We start from the raw sequence: 24,993 nt of genomic DNA, 5'->3' as shown, positions 1-24,993 counted from the left end.
AGCTGCGTTCTATCAAGCTGCTCACATGAACTGTCCTATGTAAGTGCCAAAATCTTTGGATTGCATCCAACTAAGTCTTATTCTGAGCAGACTAATAGAAAATAATGGTCCTGAGTTAATTTTTTAATTCATATTGCCGCCCTTCCTATGTAACAATGAAGAAATAAAACACTAAATCATCTTGAACTGTCCAATGCAGATCCACACTGAGAAAGATCTCAAAAGGCTTGTTGAAAGAGGAAAGAGTGCAGTAGGCCCCCAAAATATCTATAATACCTGGTGAAGGATTTTCCCATGAGTGTTGGGTGGATTCTTGCTACAGTCTGAACAGTTTGTGTATTCAATAAACATTTGTCATATGTTATAAAAGGAATAGGGATTTTGCTTGCCCCTTTTCTTCTCTGGTCATACTCTGGTATACCAAGAATCAGTGTTCAGCCCAACACCAGTTTTCCAGCATCTGGCTATCTCCGTACAGGCAACTGTCAATAGAAAGGCTAAGAGGTCATAATTAGGGTAATCTTCACCTAAGTAGTGCTAGTGCAAGAGATATTTCAATGGTTTTGTCATAAATCAAGCTTATTTCTTTGAAGACAGCACTCTTAAAAAGTTTCAACAGTCACTTGGACTACAAAAGCCATCCATTTTTTATTTGCTATGTGGGTTTAACAAGCATTTTAACAGCTGGTTTAAATGGTACCATGACCATTTAAGGTTTGGTATGTCAGCTATGAATAGTTCTTTTTGTAGCGAAATACCATTTTCATAAAAGTCTCTTAGTTTCTAAAGTCCACCTGTTCCAACCATTCCAGTCTAAGCATTCACCTTCTTTTTAAAAGGATTGATGGAAGCAAAGGGGCGATACTGTAAGAGGCTATTTTTTAAATATTTTCCAAACATTCAGTGTAGTGAGGAGGAAAGGGTTTATAATGGTATGGTTTTTAGTGAGTGAAGAAGTAGAAAATATATTCTCAATATATTGGATATGAAATTTCTATATCTACCCATGGTTTACCCTTTCATTCATAGATGAATGACATCAAATGCTTTGTAATGCTTTGGAGGTGTGGGATTCAGAACCCTCCACTTCCATACATAATTCTGGAGCCTAGTTGCGCTTTCCCCCTTCCTGTATGAAGTTTATTGAGCACTGCCAAACTTTAATTGAGTGTTTATTGAGTGCTGCCAAATTGCTTAGGTGTTATCATTCTTGGCAGCACATGAGAATTTTTTTTGGGGGGGAAGGATAGCCATATTTACAGAAGCTATTCTGACCATGATAAATGTAGGTCATTCCAAGATCTAAGATCCCATCATACCTGTAAAAAATGATGGTGTAAAGTTTGTTTTCTTTGAGCTGATGAGATTTTTGCACTCCCAAATATTTTATTACCTTGTGGCAGATTTTACAGCTCATCTGTTTTTGAATGATTGACTGTTCAGATGGAATGATACCCATATAGATTAAATTCCGATTTGGATTTGTTGATTTTTAATCTGGCCATTTTACCAGAATTGCTTAGTTCTTTCATTAATACAAGTATTGCAGCTTTAATATAAAAAAAATGCAGCAATGCTAGAGAAGAAAGAAGGGGAAGAAATGGACTCATTTCCTCTTTCTACAATTTCTTGGTCATTCCAGCAAAGGCTATTGCTCTACGCAGTGTAGCTGTGGCTTCAGCTGTATTCTGGCAAACTGCTGTAAAAATCACGGTGGGCTCTCAGTTTTGCAACAAGTTCCCTGAAACAAACCACGGAAGTCAACAATGAAACTAAAGGCAATGCATTTTGTTCTCCCTCAACAGCACATGCAGATACTGTTGTCTTGACCATTGGATCTGTTATTGGTCTCATCTGCTCAGTCCACCTGAGCCTGTCTTTGCATGCAGGGGAAGTCTCTAACTCACTGAGGATTAGAGACCCATCAGTTGCTCTCACCTGGCTTAGCCAGCCAACCAAAGTGGTTTCCAGATGTGGCTGCTGTCGCATGCTGACAGCTTCTAGGAGCCACAGGTGAGAGCGGAGTGCAGGGTGAGGACCAAAATTGACAAACTACTCCAGTAGGAGCATGACGTGTCCGCACCAGAGGTATTACCGTATTGGCCCGAATATAAACCTGTTTTTTTTTTCAAATTCCAGCCGTGAAAAGTTAAGTGCAGTTTATATTCAGAACCAAGCGCTATGTGCCCACCTCCTGACACTACCGCCCTGAATGGGGGATGTGGGGGCTGCCAGCTCCGCCTTGGGGAGGCCGTGCTGGGAGGCAGTAGTACGGGAGGTGGGTGTGCAGTGTGCTCAGAACCAAGCGCCAGCGTCGGCCACCCCCCCCCCCCGGTCAGGGCAGTAGTACCAGGAGGCGGGCCGCACCCGCAAATTAGCCTTCAATTTTAAAGGTGCAGTTATTTGTGGGTGCATCTTATATTTGGGCCAATACAGTACCTCTCCTATAACACCCCCCCATATATAACGATTGCATATTTCGTGATATCACACAGTCATGATATACAATCACGAAAGCATGATACCATGATTTCGTGCCACAATGCCACAGAATCACGATTTCACGAATCACGACCACACAATAATGATATATTAATCTCACGCTATTATATGAAATGTGAAAAGAATGCAAAGAATGAAAAAAATGAAAAGAATGCAAGCCGAGGGAACTGGACAGGGGACCAGAGGAGGCTGCCTTGTAGCAAGTCAGGCCTCAGATTCATCTCATTCAGTCCTGCCAGCCCTGACTGCAATATGCCCCTCTTGCCCCCCTCGCCAGCCAAGCGGCTGCTCTAGCCCTGCCAAACTGCCTTTCCCTCCTTGGGAAGCCACAAAGGTCTTCCTCCTTGAGGACCCCTGACATCCAGAGGCAACCAGACACCCCCAAAGCACTGCCGCCCAAGCTGGGGCAAGGAGCCAGACAACTCTGGAGTTGCCCACTGTCAGAAACTTACCTGCCCTGGGACTTCTTGGGAGGAGGAGGTGAGGCAGTGCGGAGGGCCGGATTTAAGTTTGATGTGGCCCTAAGCTACTGAAGGTAATGGGGCCCTTTATATGTCCAGCTGTTCTTTGTCAACAACAAATTGTCGCTGGGTTTTTTGTGTGTTGAATATATGCTCTATGGTAATTGATGGACCTCATAGGTATCTCAAGTCATTTGCACATCACAAAAGATGTATTTTATTAAAGTCATTGTTGAACTGAAATACAATTAAGAAGAAGTATAATCATAGTGAAATAATTATTCAGCTCTAACTTGAAATGATTTTTCATTCATAAACTTAATACTGCAAACACATTGGCATTGGGCAAGAACAAAAGTTCCTTTAGGAACACAATTTACAAAGACTAATCATCTAGTCTCTAGAAACTTGCTATAACATGAAATAATGATAGGTGTAAATACGTGATGCGAATGACTCATAATGATAAATAGCTTTATTCATATGAAATTAAGTGTTATAACCTGTACAATGCAACTGTAATTCATACAATGCATTTTTTAAATATACTATCAATATCACCATTGTAGTCTACACTGTTCATTGGGACAGCAGACCTTTGTACCCTGTTACACTTAGTGAGTATAAAAGACGGTATTTCTAGTAATAGGTCACATTCATAAATAATACAAATACTATACATGCCTGTACATTAAAAAAATATTTCACAGGTCTAATTATATGAATGCATCTACCCAATACCCATTCAATTGTGTAATTTTATCATGATTCATTGTTAAATTGCTGTTTGAGGGGTTGTTCTTAAAAGTCTGTAATGGATTAATCTGTTTTGCATTCCTTTCTGTGGGAAAGCACGCCTTGGTTTTGGAACGCTTTGGTTTTGGAATAGACTTCTGGAAGGGATTAAGTTTGAGAACCAAGGTACCACTATATATAGAAATGAGCAAACCAGTGATATTTTAGGGAGCAGGCTAGCAGGCAGCGCCCATTCCTTATATCACAGGAGCCTATACAACACAAAACACTGTTGCTTTATGTAGGTTTTTGTTATGTACTAAAGTTCTCACCCTGGGCCAGCAGGGGAATACTGTAGATAGTTTTCACTCAGGTCCACATATGCAAATAAGGGATTGAAAGTGATGTTCAGTGATTGGATAGTTACAGAAAATGGTTACTGTTGCGTTCTAGTGGCGCTCTATATAAGCAGGCTGGCTGAACCCTTCAGTTCAGTTCAGTTTTGTTCTGGCCTGTGAATAAACAAGAGATGTTTGAAGAATCGATGTGTCGTCGATATGTTCACCCACAACTTAACAGTTTTATTTTATTTGTTTTTTATCTTATATTTTGGAAATGTACATCCAGGTTTTTTTTCCTTTAATTTTTTTTGGGGCCCCAAGACAGTGGGACTTAAGCTATAGCTCAGAGGTCAGCAATCTAAGGCCCATGGGCCAGAAGTGGCCCACAGAGGCTGTTTGACCGACCCATGAGCTGCCCTAATCGAGTTGCCTGCTCACGTGCTGCACTAAACTGCCACAGTGCAGCGTGGGGACTCACTTCCGCAGTGCTGAAAATTGCATCTGCACAGACACAGACGCTGAAAATTGCAGGCTCAGGCGCAATCCAGCCCACGGAAGGATATCCACTGGACTGATCCAGCCCAGGCAAGATAAACCTTGCTGACCACTGCTATAGCTTGTTTAGCTTATACGTAAATCCGGCACTGGAATGGTTCAACAAGATGGGCGATAGATGCCATCCATGTTGCACCTACTCCCCTTGCAGTGGAGAAAGCTTTAGAATCTATGCCACTCATCCTGACTTGAGCATGTGAGTTTTTGTATAATCTCATGATAGAAGCCATGAAATACTGTCCCATGCTCATTTTTTACATCAACACTTAAAGGAACTGCCAATTGACTCGTTTTGGCAGTTTTACATGCATCAAGCAATATGACTACTAGTGGTAAATTTTTGCTTTTGCTGTCACGGATGACATTTCGTAGCCTGGGGATTGGATCAGTTGTGATGTAGGAAGAAATAAATATGTTAAGTCTTGCAGTAAAGATTGCTATAAATATTTTAGCATCTTGATTTAAAAAGCCTATTGGCCTATATAAGTGGTTTGCAACTGGTTCGCAGCGGGTCTGCGTAACCCACCAAGGGGGTCTGTGGCACCATTCACATAACAAAAACTACTACAGAGATATCTAAATGTTCAAAAGTAGGGGGTCCATGGCTTGGCTTTTGAAAAGCAGTAGGTCCATAGTACTTAGTGAATTGGGAACCACTAGTCTATATGGTTTACCGACTGAGGATGACAAGCTAGCAGTGACTTAATAATGTACAGTGGTACCTTGGGTTAAGAACTGAATTCGTTCTGGAGGTCCATTCTTAACCTGAAACTGTTCTTAACGTAAGGTACCTCCTAAGGCTAAAGGGGTCTCCTGCTGCTGCCGCGCGATTTCTGTTCTCATCCTGAAGCAAAGTTCTTAACCTGAGGTACTATTTCTGGGTTAGTAGAGTCTGTAACCTGAAGAGTCTGTAACCTGAAGCGCCTGTAACACAAGGTACCACTGTACAGCTGTTTTTTCTCCAAGAATGAAATTTAAGCATACTTTTGGTGATTAAGTGTGCCTATTGCAGTGTGTGGCTTGACCCTAAGACAACAGAAGGGACCTCTTGCCCCCAGGATAACAGGTGAAGAGGATGTTACTTTCAGGCTACGGTGTATACCGAAAGTGGGAGTTTGTCCCTTTCAGCATTTTGGTTTTTTCCCTTTTAAGCATAACTGGTAGAGGACTGGTTGTCCCCCCCCCCTCCCACGCAGCATGTCATTACTGAAATAGTGCACCCAGCTTGATATAATAAAAATTTGGGGTTAGTATTTACAGCCCAACTCCCCATCAAGTGACCCAGTATCCCCTAAGTTAATTATCGGACAGAGAAGAAAGAGTAGAGGCAGGAAGCAGTCAAAGCAAAGCAGATCTTTAAAGTCTATTGCAAAAGAGTTCCTCTCCCTCCCCACCTTGCAAGGAGGTGAGGACCCAGATGTGTGTACAGTGGTACCTTGGTTCGAGATCTGAAATATTCAAAAACCGAGGCACAAACAGCTGGCTGCAAATGTGAAAATTGAAAAACACGCAGCGGAAGCCATTCGACTTACAAGGCACGTTCAAAAACGGAAGCATTTACTTCCAGGTTTTCGTCATTCGGGTTCCAAAACATTCATCAACAGAGACATCTGAAAACCTAGGTACCACTGTAACAACTTTTAAATTGCCCAGCCCCTTAGTCAAAGATCATCCAAAAGCATCAAACAGAAAGAGACACGTTGTCACTGGAGAATATTTCTGACCCCCTTCTCCCAGAAATTGGCATTTGTACAGGAACAAAGGACTCAGAGACAATTGACCATGAGCGGCCACTGTAAGGGGAAATGCTGTTGCTAGAGAGGAGGGAGGAGGAGCTCAGTTGGAGCAACGTCATTATCAGGGCATACTGCATTCTTGTCTCTCGCTATTATGAATGAATAAACTCATTAAAAAGGACTCTCTACCTTGTTTTCTCTACTTCTTGCTGCCAAGGGATGGGGGTAGGGGTGGGGAGGAGAATTCCCGAGCCTGACAGTGTGACCTGTCTCCTGTCTGTCAAGACACCTGATAGTGCTTGCTGATTGCCTTATTCTGGACAGTCTAGGCCATTATTTGGAAATGGTAATACAGTGGTGCCTCGCAAGACGAAAAGAATCCGTTCTGATTCTCTTAGTCTAGCGGTTTTTTCTTCTTGCGAAGCAAGCCCATTGAAGGATTAGCGGATTAGCGCTATTAGCAGCTTTTAGCGGCTTTTAGCAACTTATCTGCTGATCGGATCAGCTGATAAGCAGCTTAGCAGCTTGGAAAAAGGGGGGGGGGAGGAAAAAAACCAGCAGGAGCTCGCAAGACATTGTGGTCTTGCGAAGCAAGCCCATAGGAAATTCGTTTTGCGAAGCACCTCCAAAACAGAATACTCTTTCGTCTAGCGAGTTTTCCGTCTTGCGAGGCATTCGTCTTGCGGGGCACCACTGTACCCCAGTTCTTGAGTCTATTGTTACAGACCTCCCCTATTCATGAGAGATGTTTTATGTATTTGGAGGAGTTTGCAAATGAAAAGAACTGTTGGGAAAGGTTTTTCCAATATACTTCCTTCTATGGCACAGAACATCTTTGGGGACATGACTTCCGGGTTAGCGCCTCCGGCAATGGCGGATTTCCTCTGACCGGGAGGAATCCGCTTCGTGGAAATCAGGGTCTGGACTGCCACGGCGAGGTGGAGACCCATTAAAAACCACAGGCGGGAGAAGACTGTGGACGTGGGATTCGGCTGGCACCTTTTGCGTCTCCCCTACTCGCGGGGAAACCCGGTTTCGGGGATCCGGAGCGACGTGGGGTGAGCGGCGCGGTGCTTCGAATCGACTGCTTTTTTAACGAAGTGATAGTTGTTGCCGGAGAGCGCTGACTTTTCCTGTGGACAATTGGACTTTAAACAACTACCTGTGAGTAGAACGGAAAATTGGATTACTAAACATCTTTAATTTGGCACCGAAGCGGGAAGGTTCCAAAGAGGAAGTCCGCCTTCCGCTTTTGTAAATAGATTGAAGCAAAGACATTGCAAGCTAAAGTCTGGAAAGTCTTCTGTAAAGGATTAAATCTCATAGAATCATAGAATCATAGAGTTGAAAGAGACCACAAGGGCCATCGAGTCCAACCCCCTGCCAAGCAGGAAACACCATCAGAGCACTCCTGACATATGGTTGTCAAGCCTCTCCTTAAATACCTCCAAAGTAGGAGACTCCACCACACTCCTTGGCAGCAAATTCCACTGTCGAACAGCTCTTACTGTTAGGAAGTTCTTCCTAATGTTTAGGTGGAATCTTCTTTCTTGTAGTTTGGATCCATTGCTCCGTGTCTGCTTCTCTGGAGCAGCAGAAAACAACCTTTCTCCCTCCTCTATGTGACATCCTTTTATATATTTGAACATGGCTATCATATCACCCCTTAACCTCCTCTTCTCCAGGCTAAACATGCCCAGCTCCCTTAGCCGTTCCTCATAAGGCATCGTTTCCAGGCCTTTGACCATTTTGGTTGCCCTCCTCTGGACACGTTCCAGTTTGTCAGTGTCCTTCTTGAACTGTGGTGCCCAGAACTGGACACAGTACTCCAGGTGAGGTCTGACCAGAGCAGAATACAGTGGCACTATTACTTCCCTTGATCTAGATGCTATACTCCTATTGATGCAGCCCAGAATTGCATTGGCTTTTTTAGCTGCCGCGTCACACTGTTGGCTCATGTCAAGTTTGTGGTCAACCAAGACTCCTAGATCCTTTTCACATGTACTGCTCTCAAGCCAGGTGTCACCCATCTTGTATTTGTGCCTCTCATTTTTTTTGCCCAAGTGCAATACTTTACATTTCTCCCTGTTAAAATTCATCTTGTTTGTTTTTGCCCAGTTCTCTAATCTGTCAAGGTCGTTTTGAAGTGTGATCCTGTCCTCTGTGGTGTTAGCCACCCCTCCCAGTTTGGTGTCATCTGCAAATTTGATCAGGATGCCCTTGAGTCCATCATCCAAGTCATTGATAAAGATGTTGAATAAGACCGGGCCCAAGACAGAACCCTGTGGCACCCCACTAGTCACTCTTCTCCAGGATGAAGAGGAACCATTGATGAGCACCCTTTGGGTTCGGTCAGTCAGCCAGTTACAAATCCACTGAGTGGTAGCATAGTCAAGACCGCATTTTACCAGCTTCTTTACAAGAATATCATGGGGCACCTTGTCAAATGCCTTGCTGAAATCAAGGTAGGCTATATCCACTGCATTCCCTTCATCTACCAGGCTTGTAATTCTGTCAAAAAACGAGATCAGGTTAGTCTGACATGACTTATTTTTCAGAAATCCATGCTGACTATTGGTGATCACAGCATTCCTTTCTAGGTGCTCACAGACTGTTTGCTTAATGATCTGCTCCAGAATCTTCCCTGGTATTGATGTCACACTGACTGGGCGGTAATTATTTGGGTCCTCTCTTTTCCTCTTTTCTCCATCGGCTAAAATTACTAAACCCCCCTTGGAAGCAGGAGAAGAGGGGGAAAGTTTAGATTGTTTAAGCCTGCAGGAGAGAGAGTGAAGAAAGATAAATTACCACCGTTTTGAACCTGAGAATGGGCTGCCAGGGAGCGACGTATTGGGAAAGTTCATTGACTGTGAATAAAACGTATGCTGACAGATAGTTAAGCAAGAGAAACATATTGATTCCAATGTTTCCTTTTGCACTTGAAAGGAGCAAAATATATGAAAATCGAAATTAGCTTTGTTGCTGGACCTGCTTTTAAAAAGACGGATACAAATAGAAACTGTTTCCCCTAGAGGGAGCTCTTGGAACTGTTGCAGGAATGGAGCTGGGGAATTCTCCAGCTGTAGAGATTAAAGACCATGAGAATTAGACATTGACCTTGGACAAGAATGTGGACAGAAGAAGCCTTAATGATTGCTTTTTGCAAAACAAGTGCCTTATTGGAACAGCTTCATGAGAAGATGGATGCGATGACTACTAGCATTGACAATTTTGGACAAAAAGGATTGATTTGGGACAAAAAGTGAATACTTGTAAAGAAACTACTCAGGAACCGACCCAGGAATCTGCTTTGACATGGCAAGCTGTGGAGAAGACAAAGGAGGAGGTGGTTGTTGAACCTCAAGTAATACAAGTGGAGAGAGCCTCGGCCTTGTATGAGCATAAGCTGTTGCTTTTGAAGACCGAATCTGGAGAAAGCCAGGTTTGGAGAGATGGAGTCCCGCTTGGATTGGAGAAGGAAAGTTGGAAAGATCCCCTTATGCAGGGATGCTCTGGCCTTTGGGATCTGGTTTTGGGCCAGGGGGAGATTGGAGTGGCGAGGGCCTTTAACTTTGGAGGGACTTTGAAACATGTTTTGAAATATTTTTTGGATTTTGGCCCTGTCGATGGAGAATGGGCTGACCTGTCGAGAAGGGATAAAGACATTGTTAGGTTGGAGTCTTCCCGAGATCTACTCCTCAGTGACAAAGGAAGGAAATTAAAACAAGATCAGCAGAAGACAAAGTAAAGTGTAGGTATAAATATGAAGAAGATCTGTAGAAGGGACATGGAAAAGAGTTAAGAGCCTCGGACAGGAGATCACCAGGTTGATGGACTAGATGGAATGGATAGAAAAGACTGACAGAACCCGAGACCAGGGTGAAGAGACGGTGGATGAAGATTGGAAGAAAGTTTAAAAATTTATTTAGAGAAATATTGTAAAATTTATGAGTGTTAGAAAAATGTTGGAATGAAACTATATGGCTTTAGTAGAAATGTTATAAGGAGTTATGTACAAATAAGTTTTAAGTTTTAGGGCTTTTATGGTAAGATAAGGTTAAAATAAATTAAGACAATTAAATGACAGAAAATAGTGAAAGATGGAAAGGATTTGCTGAAATAATTAATAACTAGAATACAAAAAAGGGAGGTGTGAGGAGGTCGATGAAACAAGTCAATGAAAGACAAAGATATGGAAATATTGGATCTATTTTTAATTTTTTTGCTTTTGTTTTTGGCCTTGATGTATTGTGTGTTTTGTTCTTTTTTTCTTTTTCTTTTTTATATGTATTGACTTGTATTGTTTAATCTCTTTTTTCACTTTTTTCTGTAATTTTAAACTTTCAATAAATATAATTTTTTTAAAAAAAAGAACATCTTTGGGGACATGAAGAGAGTCAAGATGAGCTTCAGAATTGCCCTGGGAACCTGAAAGTGATTTTATTTTCAGGGAATTTTTTTTTTAAGGGTGAAGGATTGGTTTTCTGTGGAGCATGTGTCCGCTATGTGTGCACCTTAAAATTTGTGTCACAAGCTCTATTTGGTCTATTTGGTCTGTTGGTCTCGGCTAGATTAAAAACAGCCATTGTAGAGCTTTCAATTCAGTCGCCCTCAATTTTCCCTGCTAAAGTCCAGCAAGACATTGCACCTATCCATTTTCAGACGGCCGGCTATCAGCCATCATGCATGCATGGCTATCAGCCATCATGTGACTGGTTATTTAAAATATATATATATATATATTTAATATTGTTTTCCTTATCACACCTGGGGAAACAGGGTGATTTCCTTGTGTACATCTCTCTTCCTCCCTTATTTTCTTTCCTGTTAGTAGTTTCCAACTTGTTTTTCAAATTGGTGGCCATTTTGTGAACCTCTGCCACTTCACATTCTACCTCAGCTACTTGGCTCACTATCACTAATATTAGTATTTCATTAATTACAGTGGTACCTCGGGTTTACAGACACTTCAGGTTACAGACGCTTCAGGTTACAGATTCCACTAACCCAGAAACAGTACCTTGGGTTAAGAACTTTGCCTCAGGATGAGAATAGAAATTGTGTGGCGGCGGCACAGCAGCAGCAGGAGGCCCCATTAGCTAAAGTGGTGCTTCAGGTTAAGAACAGTTTCAGGTTAAGAACGGACCACCAGAACGAATTAAGTTCTTAACCCGAGGTACCACTGTACTTTATGCTGAAATCCCTGTCTTTATCCTATTTTTAAGTAAATTGTAACCCTGTTTATCCAAAAGTTCCCAGTCACAGTTAGCATTGAGGGAGCTATTTTAGGCCCAACCTGAGGTAAATGATTGGCGAGCTTCCTCTGTAGTGATGAGGACATCATCACTGTTACAACACCTGTATTACTTACAAAAATGACCATGAAAGACAATTGTGAAACAATCTTAAAATGCTTGCCGTTAATATACGAAATAAATGTTTTTCGCCTTCACTGTTGGGTTGCTAGTTTTATGGTTTTTTTCACTTAAGAGTAAACCTGCTTAAATTAATGGACCTACTTTAGTCATGCCCATTAAATTCAATTGGTCTACTCTGAGTAGGTCTACCATAGACTGCAGCCTTTTAATTAACCTTAAGTTTTTTGTTGTTGTTTTTTTGCTGTTTTAATTGATCATTTTTATATTTTTAATACACCACTTAAGAGGCTTTACTACAATTAATCAGTATTTACATTTTGTTAAATAAAACGAAAAGGGGGAAAAATAGCATTCAGTTGACTGTGCACATTCTGCAATACTTTGCTCCGTGAGGTTCAAACAGCTATTCTTCTGTGCCCGTTTGGGGTTAGTGAAGATTTTTCTATTTATGCAGACTTTTGCTACACCAAGTAAGAAAGGGGTCTGTGTTGAGGATTGGTTTATCTGACACTCTTTCCTTTGTTTGCCTGGGGGAGTGGATTTATATAATATTTATTTTTTATTATTTGTTTACCATTTAATACCCTACCTTTCCTCCAAGGAGCTCATGGTAGCATGCACACTTCTCATTTCCTCACCCTCACCACAACCCTGTGAGACAGGTGAGGCAGAGATATAGTCAATGATCCAGTGAACTTCATGGCTGAGTAGAAATTTGAACCCTGGTCTCCCAAGGTCCCAGTCCAACACTTGAAGCACTACACCACACATTTTGATGATACTTGAGAAAGTGATTTTAGATATCAGATTTAGATGTAACATACCATAAGCATATTTTATATGATGGCTCCTAAGATCAAAGAGCAGTTTTATGTCTATGTTTGGATACAACTGGGTGCCATTTTGAATCAAGACTAAATCTTCCAAAACTGCAATGATTTTAACAAAACTTTTGCATGATGATTCTTGAGATCAAATAGCAGGGTTTTCTTGGTCTATATTTAGATACAACTGGATGCCGTTTTGAATCAAGTTAGTGGACTGAACCTGTCTAAACTGCATGGATTTTAACCACTGTATTCAAAACTGTACTGATTTTGTTGTTATTTATTTTACTATTAGCAATGCTGGATAAGAGGCTGCTGGTTGTTAAAGAAAAAGCAAATGGCAAAGGAAACATCCCATAAGTGTGGAACTACCACTAAGAAGGCCCTCCCAGGAGTGCCCATGCATTGAACTTCAGCAGAAGATGGAACTGCAAATAGGGCCTGTTTTGCAAATCTCAGTTCCCGGATTGGTATGGAAGGAGGCATTCTTTCATATATCTGAAGGATATGAAAGAGATCTTGCTACTCATCTCTGCTCAAGAGTGAAATTTAGGGGTAAGAAGCAATATTTTTATTACATTGTTATTGTTATAAGAAAAAAATGCTCATTTTCCCTTATGGGGTATCCTAGAGCCCATATAAAGTCCTTAGGAGAAAATAACAGAGGCCAACCAGAGTATATTGAGAAGCAAAGTGGCTAGTAAGCCTGATCTTTATTAAACAGTTGCAACAGGGTCCCCACTCACCACATGCAGGAGGGAGGAGAACCCTGAACAATGGTGTACAAGCCCTTACATAGACTTTTGAAATTGCTCACCCTGTAGCTCAAGACCACCCCCCAAAACATCATACATACATCACAGGAGGCAGTCTACAGCAGAAATCCTATCTGCCAGGATACCTGTTAATGGGTTTACCTGGACAGCCTGGCCATTCTTTTGTGATGATAAATATTTAATTCCTGAGTCCTGGTCACAGGCTCACCCTATTCATACACAAATGTGCCCTTAAGGCAGGATTTGTGAGCACAGAGACAATGGGGAGGCTTTTCCTATTTCCATCCAAACTGCAGAGGAATATTTGAAGTCACTGAAAGACTCAAAATGGCTTTAGGACTGTTTTCCTATACTGTTTCAGACATGTGGTTTATATACTTATGTATGTGTTTGCCTGGTACATTTATGAACATTTATTTTATGTCTTAGACCTTCTAATTCTCATAACAATTATGATAGTGTTTCTCAAGTCTAAATCATCTTGGCATGGTGATTCATTGATTTATTGTCACATGGATTTGGCTGCCATCAGTTTCGTGCACTTTAACTGCAAGTTTTACAATTACATGAGGAATCAAAGCATAAATTGAAAAGCCCATGACCACTTGCAAAGGATTTGCAACCCACTTGCAGGTTGTGACCCACAGGCTGGGAAATGCCAATTTGCAAAATATTTAGCGCAAGCTGTCCTCAGGATTTCCCTGCCTGTTTCTGCATGTTTGAATTTGTTTTATGTACTTTTAGATTTTTTAAAAAGTATTACTGTATATTAGATTGGATAACATTAAGGGACTTTGATGTATTATATTTGGAGAGATATGATAATCGGTATGGGTGGCATGCCTATTTAATATATGAGAAGGTAAAGGGGCTTCTTGAATCATCTAATAAGGAAATCATTATATAAGATCTGAACAAAATATAAAGGAATACTAGAACCCAGGATCCCCCTGTGGACCTCACCTAAAGAAGCGCAGGCAGTTAAGAAAAAGAATATGGAAAGGGAACGGGCCACATACCAATTATTATTAGAAGGATGACAGGAGGAGCCTACACTGAAAAAATATGAAGAAATTAAGGAGCATTTAACAGATTGGCTGCAATATTTCAAAATACATCAAAGATTAATCATTGATAAGAAAGCAGGACTTGCAAAAGAAACATCAATATTTGAAAAAGAATTGATACAAAGTAAAGGAAAATATATATCGCGGGTATACGACCTCCTATTAGAATGGAAAGTAAAGGAAGAACAAGTGAAAACCGTAATGGTGAGATGGGCACAAGATCTGAGTTATAATATTTACATGGAACAATGGGGGAAATTATGACAGGAAGACACAAAATTCATGGCCTGTTATAACCTCAGGGAAAACACAATGAAGATGATGTACAGATGGCACCAAACTCCAGAAAAACTTGCTAAAATGTATAAGAATAGATCACCTATACTTTGGAGATGTAACAGAGAAATTGGGTTTTATTTGCATATGTGGTTTAAGTGTACAAACATTTGTGTATTTTGGAATAATATATATGAAGAACTTTAAAAACTATTTAAATTTACATTAAAAAAGGCCAGAAATATTTTTATTAAGCATCCTGCCAAAAGAAATAGGGAAATCAAAAAGAACATTGTTCATGTACGGCATAACGGCAGCCAGAATTTTAGTAGCAAGAAATTGGAAAAATACAACAATACCCAATATGGCAGACTGGCAAAACCTAGTGGTAGAATATCTGCAGCTAGCGAAGGTGACAGGAAGGATAAGAGGCCAACCAAAACAAAAAGTCTACAAGGAGTGGAGAATCTTTAAAGAATACTTTAAAAACTATGGTATAAAAGGAAACATCTTGGCAGAACTAGACTGATCCTTGTATTGTATAAATATAAGATAGTAGGGAGATAAAAAGACAATATAAGAAATATGCAACTGTGTGGTATAAGGTAATTGATAGATAAAGTACAGTGAGATTAATTGGAAGTCATTTTTAATTTCTTCTTAAGTTTTATAATTTCAGTATCGGGAGTATAAATGATGTTTGTTATACTAATTTTGTTGTTTCTTATATTGTGGTTGTTTGTTTGATTTCTTCATTATTTGTTTGTTTGATTACAGTCTGTTTGTTTATTTGTTCATTTGTCTGTTTCCCCATAAATGTATTTATTTTAAATCAATAAAGATATACTTTTAAAAAAAGTATTACTGTATATTATGTTTTAGGGTTTTTTTATTTTAATGACAGCTTGTTTAGACTGTACACCACTTTAGAGATTTCTTAAAACAAGTTGTATATTTATTGATTTATTGGTTTTAGGCAGTGTTTTCATTTTCAGGATGTATTATTTTGTTTCATAGTATGCCACTTAAGAGATTTTTGAAATGTTAAGCATTATATTTCTTTAGTTCACTTTTGGAGCTATGGCAACCCTGTTAACATGCTTTTAAATACTGTAAATAAAAAGTTGAGCTTCTGGGAGAAAAGGCAGGATTTCAGTATAAGGTGGGGAAGGCAAACAAAAAAGTAGTTGCAATATAGCCTATATTATTACACTGCTAGGAAAATTCCTTGGAGAGCGCGTGGCTTTCTTCTGGGCGCCAGTCAGTGCTTAGAAAAATAAAAATTTTATGTGACATGTCTGTGCATGCGCAGGGACCACCGTTCTATTTTTGCTTCTCCAACATATCTCCATTCAAGGCCGCGCCCACTCCTATGTATACATATGCAAATATTAACTTATAGACGCACATCCATGGCGACCAAGCAGCATCCGAAGAGGAGGCGGGATTAAAGCCGACACATCCGCCCCTGCGTTTAAGTTGTTGCCCATCTTTTAAAACCTGTGCCTATAGAGGAGGGTATTTCTGCGCCTGCGCTTTGTCATCTCTCTCCTGCTATCCGTAGCCCCTCCGTGGGCAGTTATCCTCTGTACGTCCCATGCACAGAGAGCGTATGCGCTTGCGCAAGAGAATTCTCTCGCTACCTGATAGGGAGGAGGGAGCTACATCCTTACGTTCTTTTCTATGATGGAGGTGGGGAGAAGAGTAAAGGCGCCTGCCCAGTAAGCTCGGTTTTCTCGCACCCGTTGGGGGAAAAGCAACATTGGAGCTTCTGCGCATGTGCCTTTGGCTCACCCGCGTTCTCTGGGCGCAGGGACGCGTCTGCGCTTGCGCGGCCACTCACACACGCGCACAGGAGTAAGCGAGGGGGCGGGAGGAAGAAAAAGTCCCCAGCGCGCATGCGTATTTCGATTCTGCTATCCCTCTGGTGGCGGCCGCGGGAAAGGAGATATAAAAACCAATCTGCGCGCCTGCGCGCAACTCGCTTTCCCCTCGCCAGAACCAGGAGGAGGCGGCAGAGGAGGAGGAGGCGGAGGCTCTCGCTGTGTGGAGATAGCGTGAGGGGAGCCCAGGCTCTGCCGCCACCCCGTCTTCTCCCACGCATAGGAAGACCCAGGAGAAGGAGGAGGAGCAGAGGCAGCTCCAGCTAAGCCCGGTCTGAGGCGAGGCTGCGCTGCTGCTCTGCTCTCTCAGTCCTTGCCTGCCTGTCTCTCCCCTCTCTTTCCCCGCCTCTTCTCGCTCCCAACATGTCGGCGCCGCCGGCCAAAGTCAGCAAGAAGGAGCTCAACTCCAACCACGACGGGGCCGACGAGATCTCAGGTGCGGGTGCCGGAGACGGGGGCGAAAGGGGGTCTTGTGTGGCGCGCGGGAATGGCGGGCGGGACCCGGAGGTGGGAGGAAAGAGATGCACACGCCGAGGCTCTTCTCCTTTGCCCCCTCCGAAGCCGCCATCTTCTCCAGCAGCAGCAGCGGCCGCCACCGGAGGCGGGAAGGGAAGCGCGCCTTCGAGCGCAGGGGGGCCTCGCTCGTGTGGGCCGGATGTGCAGGCCGCGGCGGCGGCTGAGTCCAAGCGAGGGAGGGAGGCCATGTTAAAGCGCCCCTTTTGTCTCCCGCGCGGCGCGCTCTCGCCCGCTCACTCTCCTTGCGCCCTTGGCTGCTTTCTTCTTCCCGCCTCTCTGGCGGCGGCAACAGCAGCAGAAGGCCTCGCTCTTCGCTTCCGATCCCTTTTATATCGCTTCCTCGCACACAGAGAATATATCCTCCCCGGCCGCGCTCCAACCGTGCTTTCTTTCTTTCCCGCCCCCTGCTTTTGCTTGCCGCCATGATTGCCTTCCCTGCAACGCATGGCTTTTGCCTTGCAGCAGCTCGGAAGAAGGTTTTGTACTTTGGAGGCGGAGGAGGAGAGGGGCGCGTTTTGTGGGTGTCTTTTTTACTACAAAGCGGCGGCTTCCCTCCTGCAGTTTGAGGGGTCGCAACTTCCCACCACGTGCAGCTGTGCCATGGCTTCGGCGGCTCAGATCAAACCCGAAACTCGTGGCTTGATCTCCGCCCCCAAATCATTTATACTGTATATGTATATACGCACCTACAGATGCCCAACGGCAGATTTCTTTAAAAAATGAATTCTTGTTTTCATTATATTTGAGAGAAACGGGGCACTCCCCAGCCTTTAAACAATACTGCTTGTAAAAAGGAAACCCACAATTGTCTGGCAGGGACCAACCCTCAAAAGAGTGCCCAGCGTCCGTTGCTCTGCGCACGTGTTGCTTCTACCGCCGTGTGTAGCCGCCTTTTTTTAAAAAAAAGATTTTCTTGCTGGGATGAGTTTTAAGGTGATCCTGCTTTCATTGCCTGCAGCTGCACGCCAGCAAGCCACGCTGCACATAGAGCATGTCGTGCAGAATTCATTGTGCCATGTTCCCAAAGAAAGGGGCCCGGAATAGCAGGCTTCCTTATGCCAAGGGGAGGAGGGGGTTCCCCTCATCCCAGGTTTTGGAAAGCCCATTTGTCTCCAAATAATGCAGGCTAGACTAAGAGGTCCGTGGAATCCCGCCTTCTGGGTTTTTAAATAGGCTGCTTCCCACTCTTTCAGCTGTCTGAAAGCACACTAGACGATAAGCATTGTTTCTTTTAAAGGAAACATAGTGTAGCGTGTAGCTGTTTTTTATTGCCTTAAAAATGCTGATCCAGAAAATTAATGTGTTCTCAGGTGTGCTCTTTATTACATAGCTTTTTTCAGTTAAATGAAACTGATGGGTTGATTAGTTCAACAACTTGTGGCTCTATATAAAGTGGGGCTCAGATTTTGGATCAAATTCTTTCAGCACAGTACTGTGTGAATTTATACTTAGGAATAGGTTTGTCTGATTTGTTTATTTTTAAAACCATATTCTCAACTTCCTATGTAAGTGTACATAGGTTTGGAGCCTAAGAACGGAAATGGAATGTTTTCTTGTTAAAATGCATGTTCAGTGCATGTGGGAGAAAGCATGTGCAAATGAATACACAGTCAAAAGCAAAGCAGATCGAGAAACAATACAGATCAAAATTCCATCTACAATATTGAGAACAAGCATTACATGTGTTTATTGTGTTGCTAATTAGAATCTGACTTGAGGCACATTTTTTTTCCAGACAAAGAGCAGCAGGAAGCAATTGAACATATTGATGAAGTACAGAATGAAATAGACAGGTAACCCAGATGGTGTTATATGTTTATTCAGAATACATTAACAAGCATCTCAATGCTTACGTTATATAATAATGTAGGTTTACCAAACAACATAGCTGATAAAAGCTTTTTGTCTGCTATTTAGTAATTTGCTTATAAAGAGTTATAATATAAGGCAGCTGGAATGTACTTCGAAACTTGAAAACATGAGCTGTGCTTATTTGAATTTCATCTATTAAATACAAAAGTTGAAAAGGAAACTGCTGGTAGCAGTAAGAAGTTCGTATATTTTGGACAGAGATTTTCATAAGTGATGTGAGTCAATGCTGCTTATTAAGATGCCAGCTATGGGTGTGGAAGGGGAAGGAAATCAAGCCCCCCACTCACCCCAGCAGCCATTATTGCTCCTCCTTTCTGTGGATTTTACAAAGACTATTCATGGTATTTCTTAAGTGTGAAACAATGCACCTGGTTTATAGGGGTTGAAAAATGAATGAACGTTGATTTGTTTCATTTTTCATTCCTTGTGTGCATACCTACTGTCAGCAATCACATGTGGGGCAAACTTGAGTTTTCTGAGCTGGTGGCCTTTCTGAACCTTTGGTCCCCAGATGTTAATGAACTACAACTCATATCATCCTTGATCACAGGCCGTGATGGCTAGGAATGATGGGAGTTGTAGTCCAACCACATCTATGAACCAGAGTTAAAACTGAAATCTATATATGGGAGATGCTGTGCAATATGGTAACAGGGTGTATTTGACTCAATTAATGCCACTTGAGAATGTTTACTGCTCTACAATTAGGACTGAATTCATCATCATTCAGATATAGTGGTCACTCTGGTTACAAACTTAAATTCTTTCTGGAGGACTATTCTTAACATGAGGCACGCTTTTGCTAATGGGGTCTCCCGCTGCTGGTGCTGCGCCACCAGCGCATGACTTTGCTCACATCCCGGGGTAAAGTTTGCAACTAGGGGCATCTACTTCTGGGTTAGTGGAGCTCATTACCCGAAGCATTTGTAAGGAGGACGGTACGTAACACGAGGTTCTGTATTGTCTTTGCTATAGACTGAATGAACAGGCAAGTGAGGAAATTTTGAAAGTAGAACAGAAGTACAACAAACTCCGCCAACCATTCTTCCAGAAGAGGTCAGAATTGATCGCCAAAATCCCGAACTTTTGGGTAACAACATTTGTCAACCACCCACAAGGTACATTAAAGTGCTATAAATTCTAAATATTTATTTTATAAATTAATTTGTACTGATTTCTCAAAGTAACTTGATATACTGAATATCCTATCCAACAATATATATTTTTTGTTCTGGACTGTGTTGTTAATGAACCTTTTTCTATTTTTATCAGTGTTTACTTAGATTTTATTAATTGTCTTTTCTATGTTTTTAGCTTGTTCTGTTTTTGTAAGCCACCTTGAGTCCTGGACTGGGAAAAAGGCAGATATAACTAAAGATAATAACAGTAACAACAAGATGAGAGTCTATGAAAAACAATGCAGATATACTCTCTAATGCAAAACCTTTTATTCAGATTGCTAAACATTGGTTTTCTTTTGTATTATTTGGCTATATTGAGCAGTGTAGTTGAGGTGGAAGCACAGCTTCCATCAGTGGAATCTCTGAAGAAGTTCCTGGTGGGGAGGGGACTGTGGCAGGGAGAGGTTTGTTGTCAGATGCAGCCCACTTCACTTTAGCTTCAGGCCTCAGCATTCTATAAAAACAAGTCAGAAATAATTTATTAGAACTGAGCTTATATTAGTTGATTTCCATTATGTGGATGAAGTTGAAGAACCCAGCAGCAATATATGTTTCAGAGCAGGTTAGGAAATAAAATTCTGTAAGGTGGTGATGCTTCTGCTGATGAATATGTAAAACGCACATGTGATGGAAACTTTGTAATTCTCTGATAGTATCTGCACTGTTGGGAGAAGAAGATGAAGAAGCGCTGCATTATTTGACCAGGGTGGAAGTGACAGAGTTTGAAGACATCAAATCAGGTTACAGAATAGATTTTGTAAGTAAAGGTGTGCTGCACCTTCCTTACCACGTTTGTGGATGGCTGGGAGAACAGCCTAGTGCTCCCTGAGGCCGTGCTTTGAAATATCTATGCCGTGTAGTGGTATTGACGTTCTTATATTCTCTTGACTGCAGTATTTTGATGAGAATCCATATTTTGAAAACAAGATGCTCTCCAAAGAGTTTCATCTGAATGAGAGTGGGGACCCATCATCAAAATCAAGTGAAATCAAATGGAAATCTGGAAAGGTACGTAGCTGCAGATTTCTTTGAATCCCTGTTGGTTTTGTGGGATAGTTGATCCCAGACACTAGCAGTGTCTTCTCCAGACTCTCTTTCCTCCTTGCATCGGTGAAACAAAGCACGGTTGTATCTGATGGATTTTATGTGATCTGGTGTTTTAGAAGATGGAATTTATGAGCTTCTGAGATTGCTGTGAGAACTTTTGGAAGCAAATAATACATGTGGACGCCAACCTATGGGTTATATCCAGTATTAGTTATACTTTAAGTAGACCCATTGAAATGAATGAACACGATTCAGTTAGGTGCATTCCATGGGTCTACTGTGAGTACAACTTGATTGGGCACAACCCTTTTGTGTAGTGTTGAAGGGAGCTGGTTAATTTGCAAAACAGCATGGTACTGCTGGGAGATGGAAAAGGGACAAGCATATAAAGATATTAAAAACTAATTGTTTTAGTTTATTCATTTATTCCATCCTTATCCTGCTCTTCCTCCAGGGAGCACAGGTTAGGCTGTGAGAGTGACTGACCTAAGGTCGCCCATTCAGTGTTGTGACTGAGGATCTGAACCTGAATGTAATCAGGTTGGCTCTGAGCAACTCCATAAAGATACTTGAGGAGGCTTAGAAGTCGGATTTTAGTAATTCAGTTGTTCTGTCTTCTACTTCTGTGGCCTAAAATTGTCTGAAGATTCATATTAGATGCAGACCTGTTGGAATCTTTCCTCTCGCCCCATCTGCTTTAATAGAGAGAACCAGAAATAACACAAAAGAAACTGGAATGGCCTAATTCACCTGCTTCTTTAGCATGGCAGGTGTCAGGAACATCTGGGCCCCTCTTGCCTGGGATGTTTCCCTGAGCTATGATAATTCCACTTGCTTGCCTGAAGGGAAAGGGAGGTGTGTTTGTAGAAACCTGTTGCTGGGATGTGGCTGCTGTGTCTAGGTTGTCCACAAGGGGATGTGGCCCTGCTGAAAAAGTACAGTTGTAGCCGTGGGATGTTCCTGATGAAAAGGTCTGTTTCATTCAACAATCTGGAATTCTCTGCCATGTGAGAGTGTTGCACCACAGCTACACCATGTAAAGAACCCTTAAGGGTGCTGAGAGTTGGGAGATCTTTAACAAACTACGGTTCTCAGGGTTCTCTATGAGGAAGCCTTGACTGTTAAAGTGCTGTGGAAGTAGAACTGCTTCAGAATGGACAGTTCATCTGTACCATCTGAGGGCCCTTAATCTTGGGCTCCTAAATTATGTTTGGTGGGGAATATCAAAAGCAGTTTGCTGCTGCTGTTCAGTAAGTGGTCCAGTGCTTCACAGTTTCTGAATAAAGATGACGGATTAGCAATCTCCTAAATTAAACTGAGTATCTTTTCAGTAGAAAAACTCACTTTCAGAAGGAAGTTTTGATGTTTCTGTTGCCTTTTCTTTTTTTGTAAGGATCTGACAAAGCGCTCAAGTCAGTCACAAAACAAGGCCAGCAGAAAGAGGCAGCATGAAGAACCGGAGAGCTTCTTCACCTGGTTCACTGACCATTCTGATGCTGGTGCCGATGAACTAGGCGAGGTCATTAAAGATGACATCTGGCCGAACCCATTACAGTACTACTTGGTAAGAGTCTTTAAATGAGTTTGCATCATGCTTCTAGGAGGGGGGGAAGTTGAGTAATTTAAGATAAACATGCTAACGTTTTAATTGTTCTTCAAATAAGGTTCCTGATATGGATGATGAAGAAGGTGAGGGAGAGGAAGATGACGATGATGAGGAGGAGGAAGAAGGCTTGGAGGACATTGATGAGGAAGGTGACGAAGATGAGGGCGAAGAAGATGAAGATGATGACGAGGGAGAAGAAGGAGAGGTTGGAATGACACTTGCCATTTAGCAATGGCTTGTAAATAGGCTTAGGAAGAGCAGAACCAGTCATCTTTGCCATGGCATCTTCTCTGCATGCCGTAGTCTTGAGTGACTTGGGTTAAGTAGCTGTAATTTGAAGGATCTCCGCTTCATGTGGAAGATCAGTGTTTTGAACAGTACAGGAGCAGAAGCTTGTTCAGTGTGTTTATTAGGACAGGCCCCTTAGCAAGCATCGTCAGGATAGCAGTTTTGCCTTGTGATGTAGAAGTAGAGCAGAAAAGAGTGTGGTAGAGCCTCTCCTGAAAAGTAAAAGTGGGGAGGGAATGGATGGTATGAAATTTGGATTCTTATGGTGATTACTTAACAGTGTGTTTAAATGTTGCATTTCTTTCAACAGGAGGATGAAGGAGAAGATGACTGAACACTGACAGATTCCAACCACCCTCTTTCCTCCCCGTTTTCCCCATCTCCAGTCCCTGGGAGCAAGTTGCTGTCTATCCCCCCCCCCCCAATCCTTTTCGTGCTCAGTCGCCTTGTTCTCCTGAGGTCTTTTTTTCCTCTCCTCTTCACCATGGTTCACAAATAATTTTGCAGAAAATATCAAGCAGCATTGGTGGAAATGAAATCTTTACTCATTTTGTTACCCTCCCCATTTCCTCTTTCTAAACAAAACAAAACAAAAACTTTTAATAAAATCAACACACTGTGTTCTGTGGGGAAGAAAGAACCTTCTCCTCCCTTCACTCTGCTGGAAGCTGAAGAGTGCTAGGCCCCTGTGTAGTAGTGCATAGAATCTAGCTTTTTCCTCCTTTCTCTGTATATTGGGCTCAGAGATTACACTGTGTCTCTATGTGAATATGGACAGCATTTACCAACATGTATCTGTCTACTCTTGTTTTTTAATTAAAAAAAAGCTTAAAAAGGAGGGGGTTATAGACAATGTAAGCAAGGGTGGGTTTCAGATGTTGGGGTGGGTTAAAGGGGCATTTGAACAAAACAATGCGTCTCCTTTGGCATGTTTAATCCCGATAAACATCCTTGCAGTTTAAAATATGACACTTAGGAGATTTTTTTTTAATTACAGTTGAGCCCTGCCACTTGATGGAGAATCAGCAGAACCTGTAGGATTTTATTTGGATTTCACATTCTCTATTGTAATTTTGTTCTTTGTTTTGTTTTTTCAAAAGAATTTTGTTTTACTGGAAAAAGAAAGTTGCTCAGTTCTGAATGTTCAAAAGTGTACAAGTTGCTTTGTTACAATAAAACTTAATGTGTACACAAGGGGGCTAATAGTCTTCACTGGAAAAATGAAATAAAAACATGTTCGACCCCACCCCTTTAGTTTGCTTTCTCAGTATGGAAGTTAGTACCATTAGGACTAATCAATATTACGTTGATGGGAAGAAAACTCTTAAAAGTAAGTTATATGATTAGCAACATAGCAGTTTTCCTTTTCGTGAAACAAGCCCCTCGTGCACACTTAATTCTTGAAAGCATGATTAGAGGACATCGAAAAACTAAGAGTAAAGTGGGTAGAAGAATGAAAAATAGAAAACAAAGTAAATAGAAAGGGCTTCCAATTCTCCGTCTGTCAATTATGTATACAGTATAAAGATTATTCAAAATATTAAAAGTATTCACACCAGGATGATATGCAGCTGTTCCTCAATCTACTAGACAGCGTTTTCCCAATCTTCAACCTCTGACATCTCAAGTTCATTCATTTTCCATTCCACGCAATTATTTTTTTTACAAAAAATGTCCAAAGGTTGTTTTTTTGATGTTGCTAAATGTCAAGAACAGTCTTTCCTCTGGTACTCTATGATGAATTTCTCTCCAAAGAAATTCCAACACCCATTATTAGAGTAATCCATAATTATTTATTGTATGTTCATTAATTTGTACCCAGTTCAATATCTTCCAATCCCATTTCCCAGCTTAATTTAGGGGGGGGGGGAGAGTTCTTTCCACTCTTCTTCCAGAAGAATTGCCAGAGGCTTCGTAGCTTTTTCCGCTGAGTTCACTCCAGTTTG

The 24,993-nt window shown here is 41.7% G+C and overlaps 1 protein-coding gene and 1 long non-coding RNA gene across 5 annotated transcripts; one reads left to right on the top strand and one right to left on the bottom strand.

The window, feature by feature from the left end:
• Window positions 1–1,358: 1,358 nt before the first annotated feature.
• On the bottom strand, window positions 1,359–16,147 carry LOC310698381. Its single transcript, XR_014521479.1, has 3 exons — window positions 16,063–16,147; window positions 12,298–12,359; window positions 1,359–1,741 (listed from the first exon to the last, which is right to left on the bottom strand). It is a non-coding gene; the product is annotated as an uncharacterized lncRNA (long non-coding RNA).
• SET (SET nuclear proto-oncogene) lies at window positions 6,551–24,241 on the top strand. 4 transcript variants are annotated; one of them, XM_083485346.1, is made up of 9 exons: window positions 6,551–6,676; window positions 12,831–13,090; window positions 18,789–18,846; window positions 19,901–20,043; window positions 20,760–20,863; window positions 21,001–21,114; window positions 22,547–22,717; window positions 22,818–22,964; window positions 23,358–24,241. In XM_083485346.1, exons 2-9 carry the CDS (start codon window positions 12,958–12,960, stop codon window positions 23,379–23,381), a joined length of 894 nt encoding a protein of 297 aa, XP_083341472.1. In that variant the 5' UTR covers window positions 6,551–6,676; window positions 12,831–12,957; the 3' UTR covers window positions 23,382–24,241. The 4 variants fall into 4 exon arrangements, with proteins under 4 accessions (XP_083341472.1, XP_083341474.1, XP_083341473.1 ...); XM_083485348.1 differs by having other exon boundaries at window positions 6,559–6,676; window positions 22,818–22,908; XM_083485347.1 differs by lacking the exons at window positions 6,551–6,676; window positions 12,831–13,090 and adding an exon at window positions 16,288–16,973.
• Window positions 24,242–24,993: the final 752 nt, after the last annotated feature.

Source organism: Podarcis liolepis (assembly GCF_965112155.1).
Source record: "Podarcis liolepis genome assembly, chromosome: Z".
Classification (NCBI taxonomy): Eukaryota; Metazoa; Chordata; class Lepidosauria; order Squamata; family Lacertidae; genus Podarcis; species Podarcis liolepis.
This window is presented reverse-complemented; position numbering and strand designations above follow the sequence as displayed.

Coding starts and splice junctions, on each gene's coding strand:
- SET (XM_083485346.1), top strand. CDS start 12,958: ATGGAACTGCAAATAGGGCCTGTTTTGCAAATCTCAGTTCCCGGATTG. Junction 21,115..22,546: donor TCAAATGGAAATCTGGAAAG/GTACGTAGCTGC, acceptor TTTTTTTGTAAG/GATCTGACAAAGCGCTCAAG. Junction 22,965..23,357: donor ACGAGGGAGAAGAAGGAGAG/GTTGGAATGACA, acceptor TTCTTTCAACAG/GAGGATGAAGGAGAAGATGA.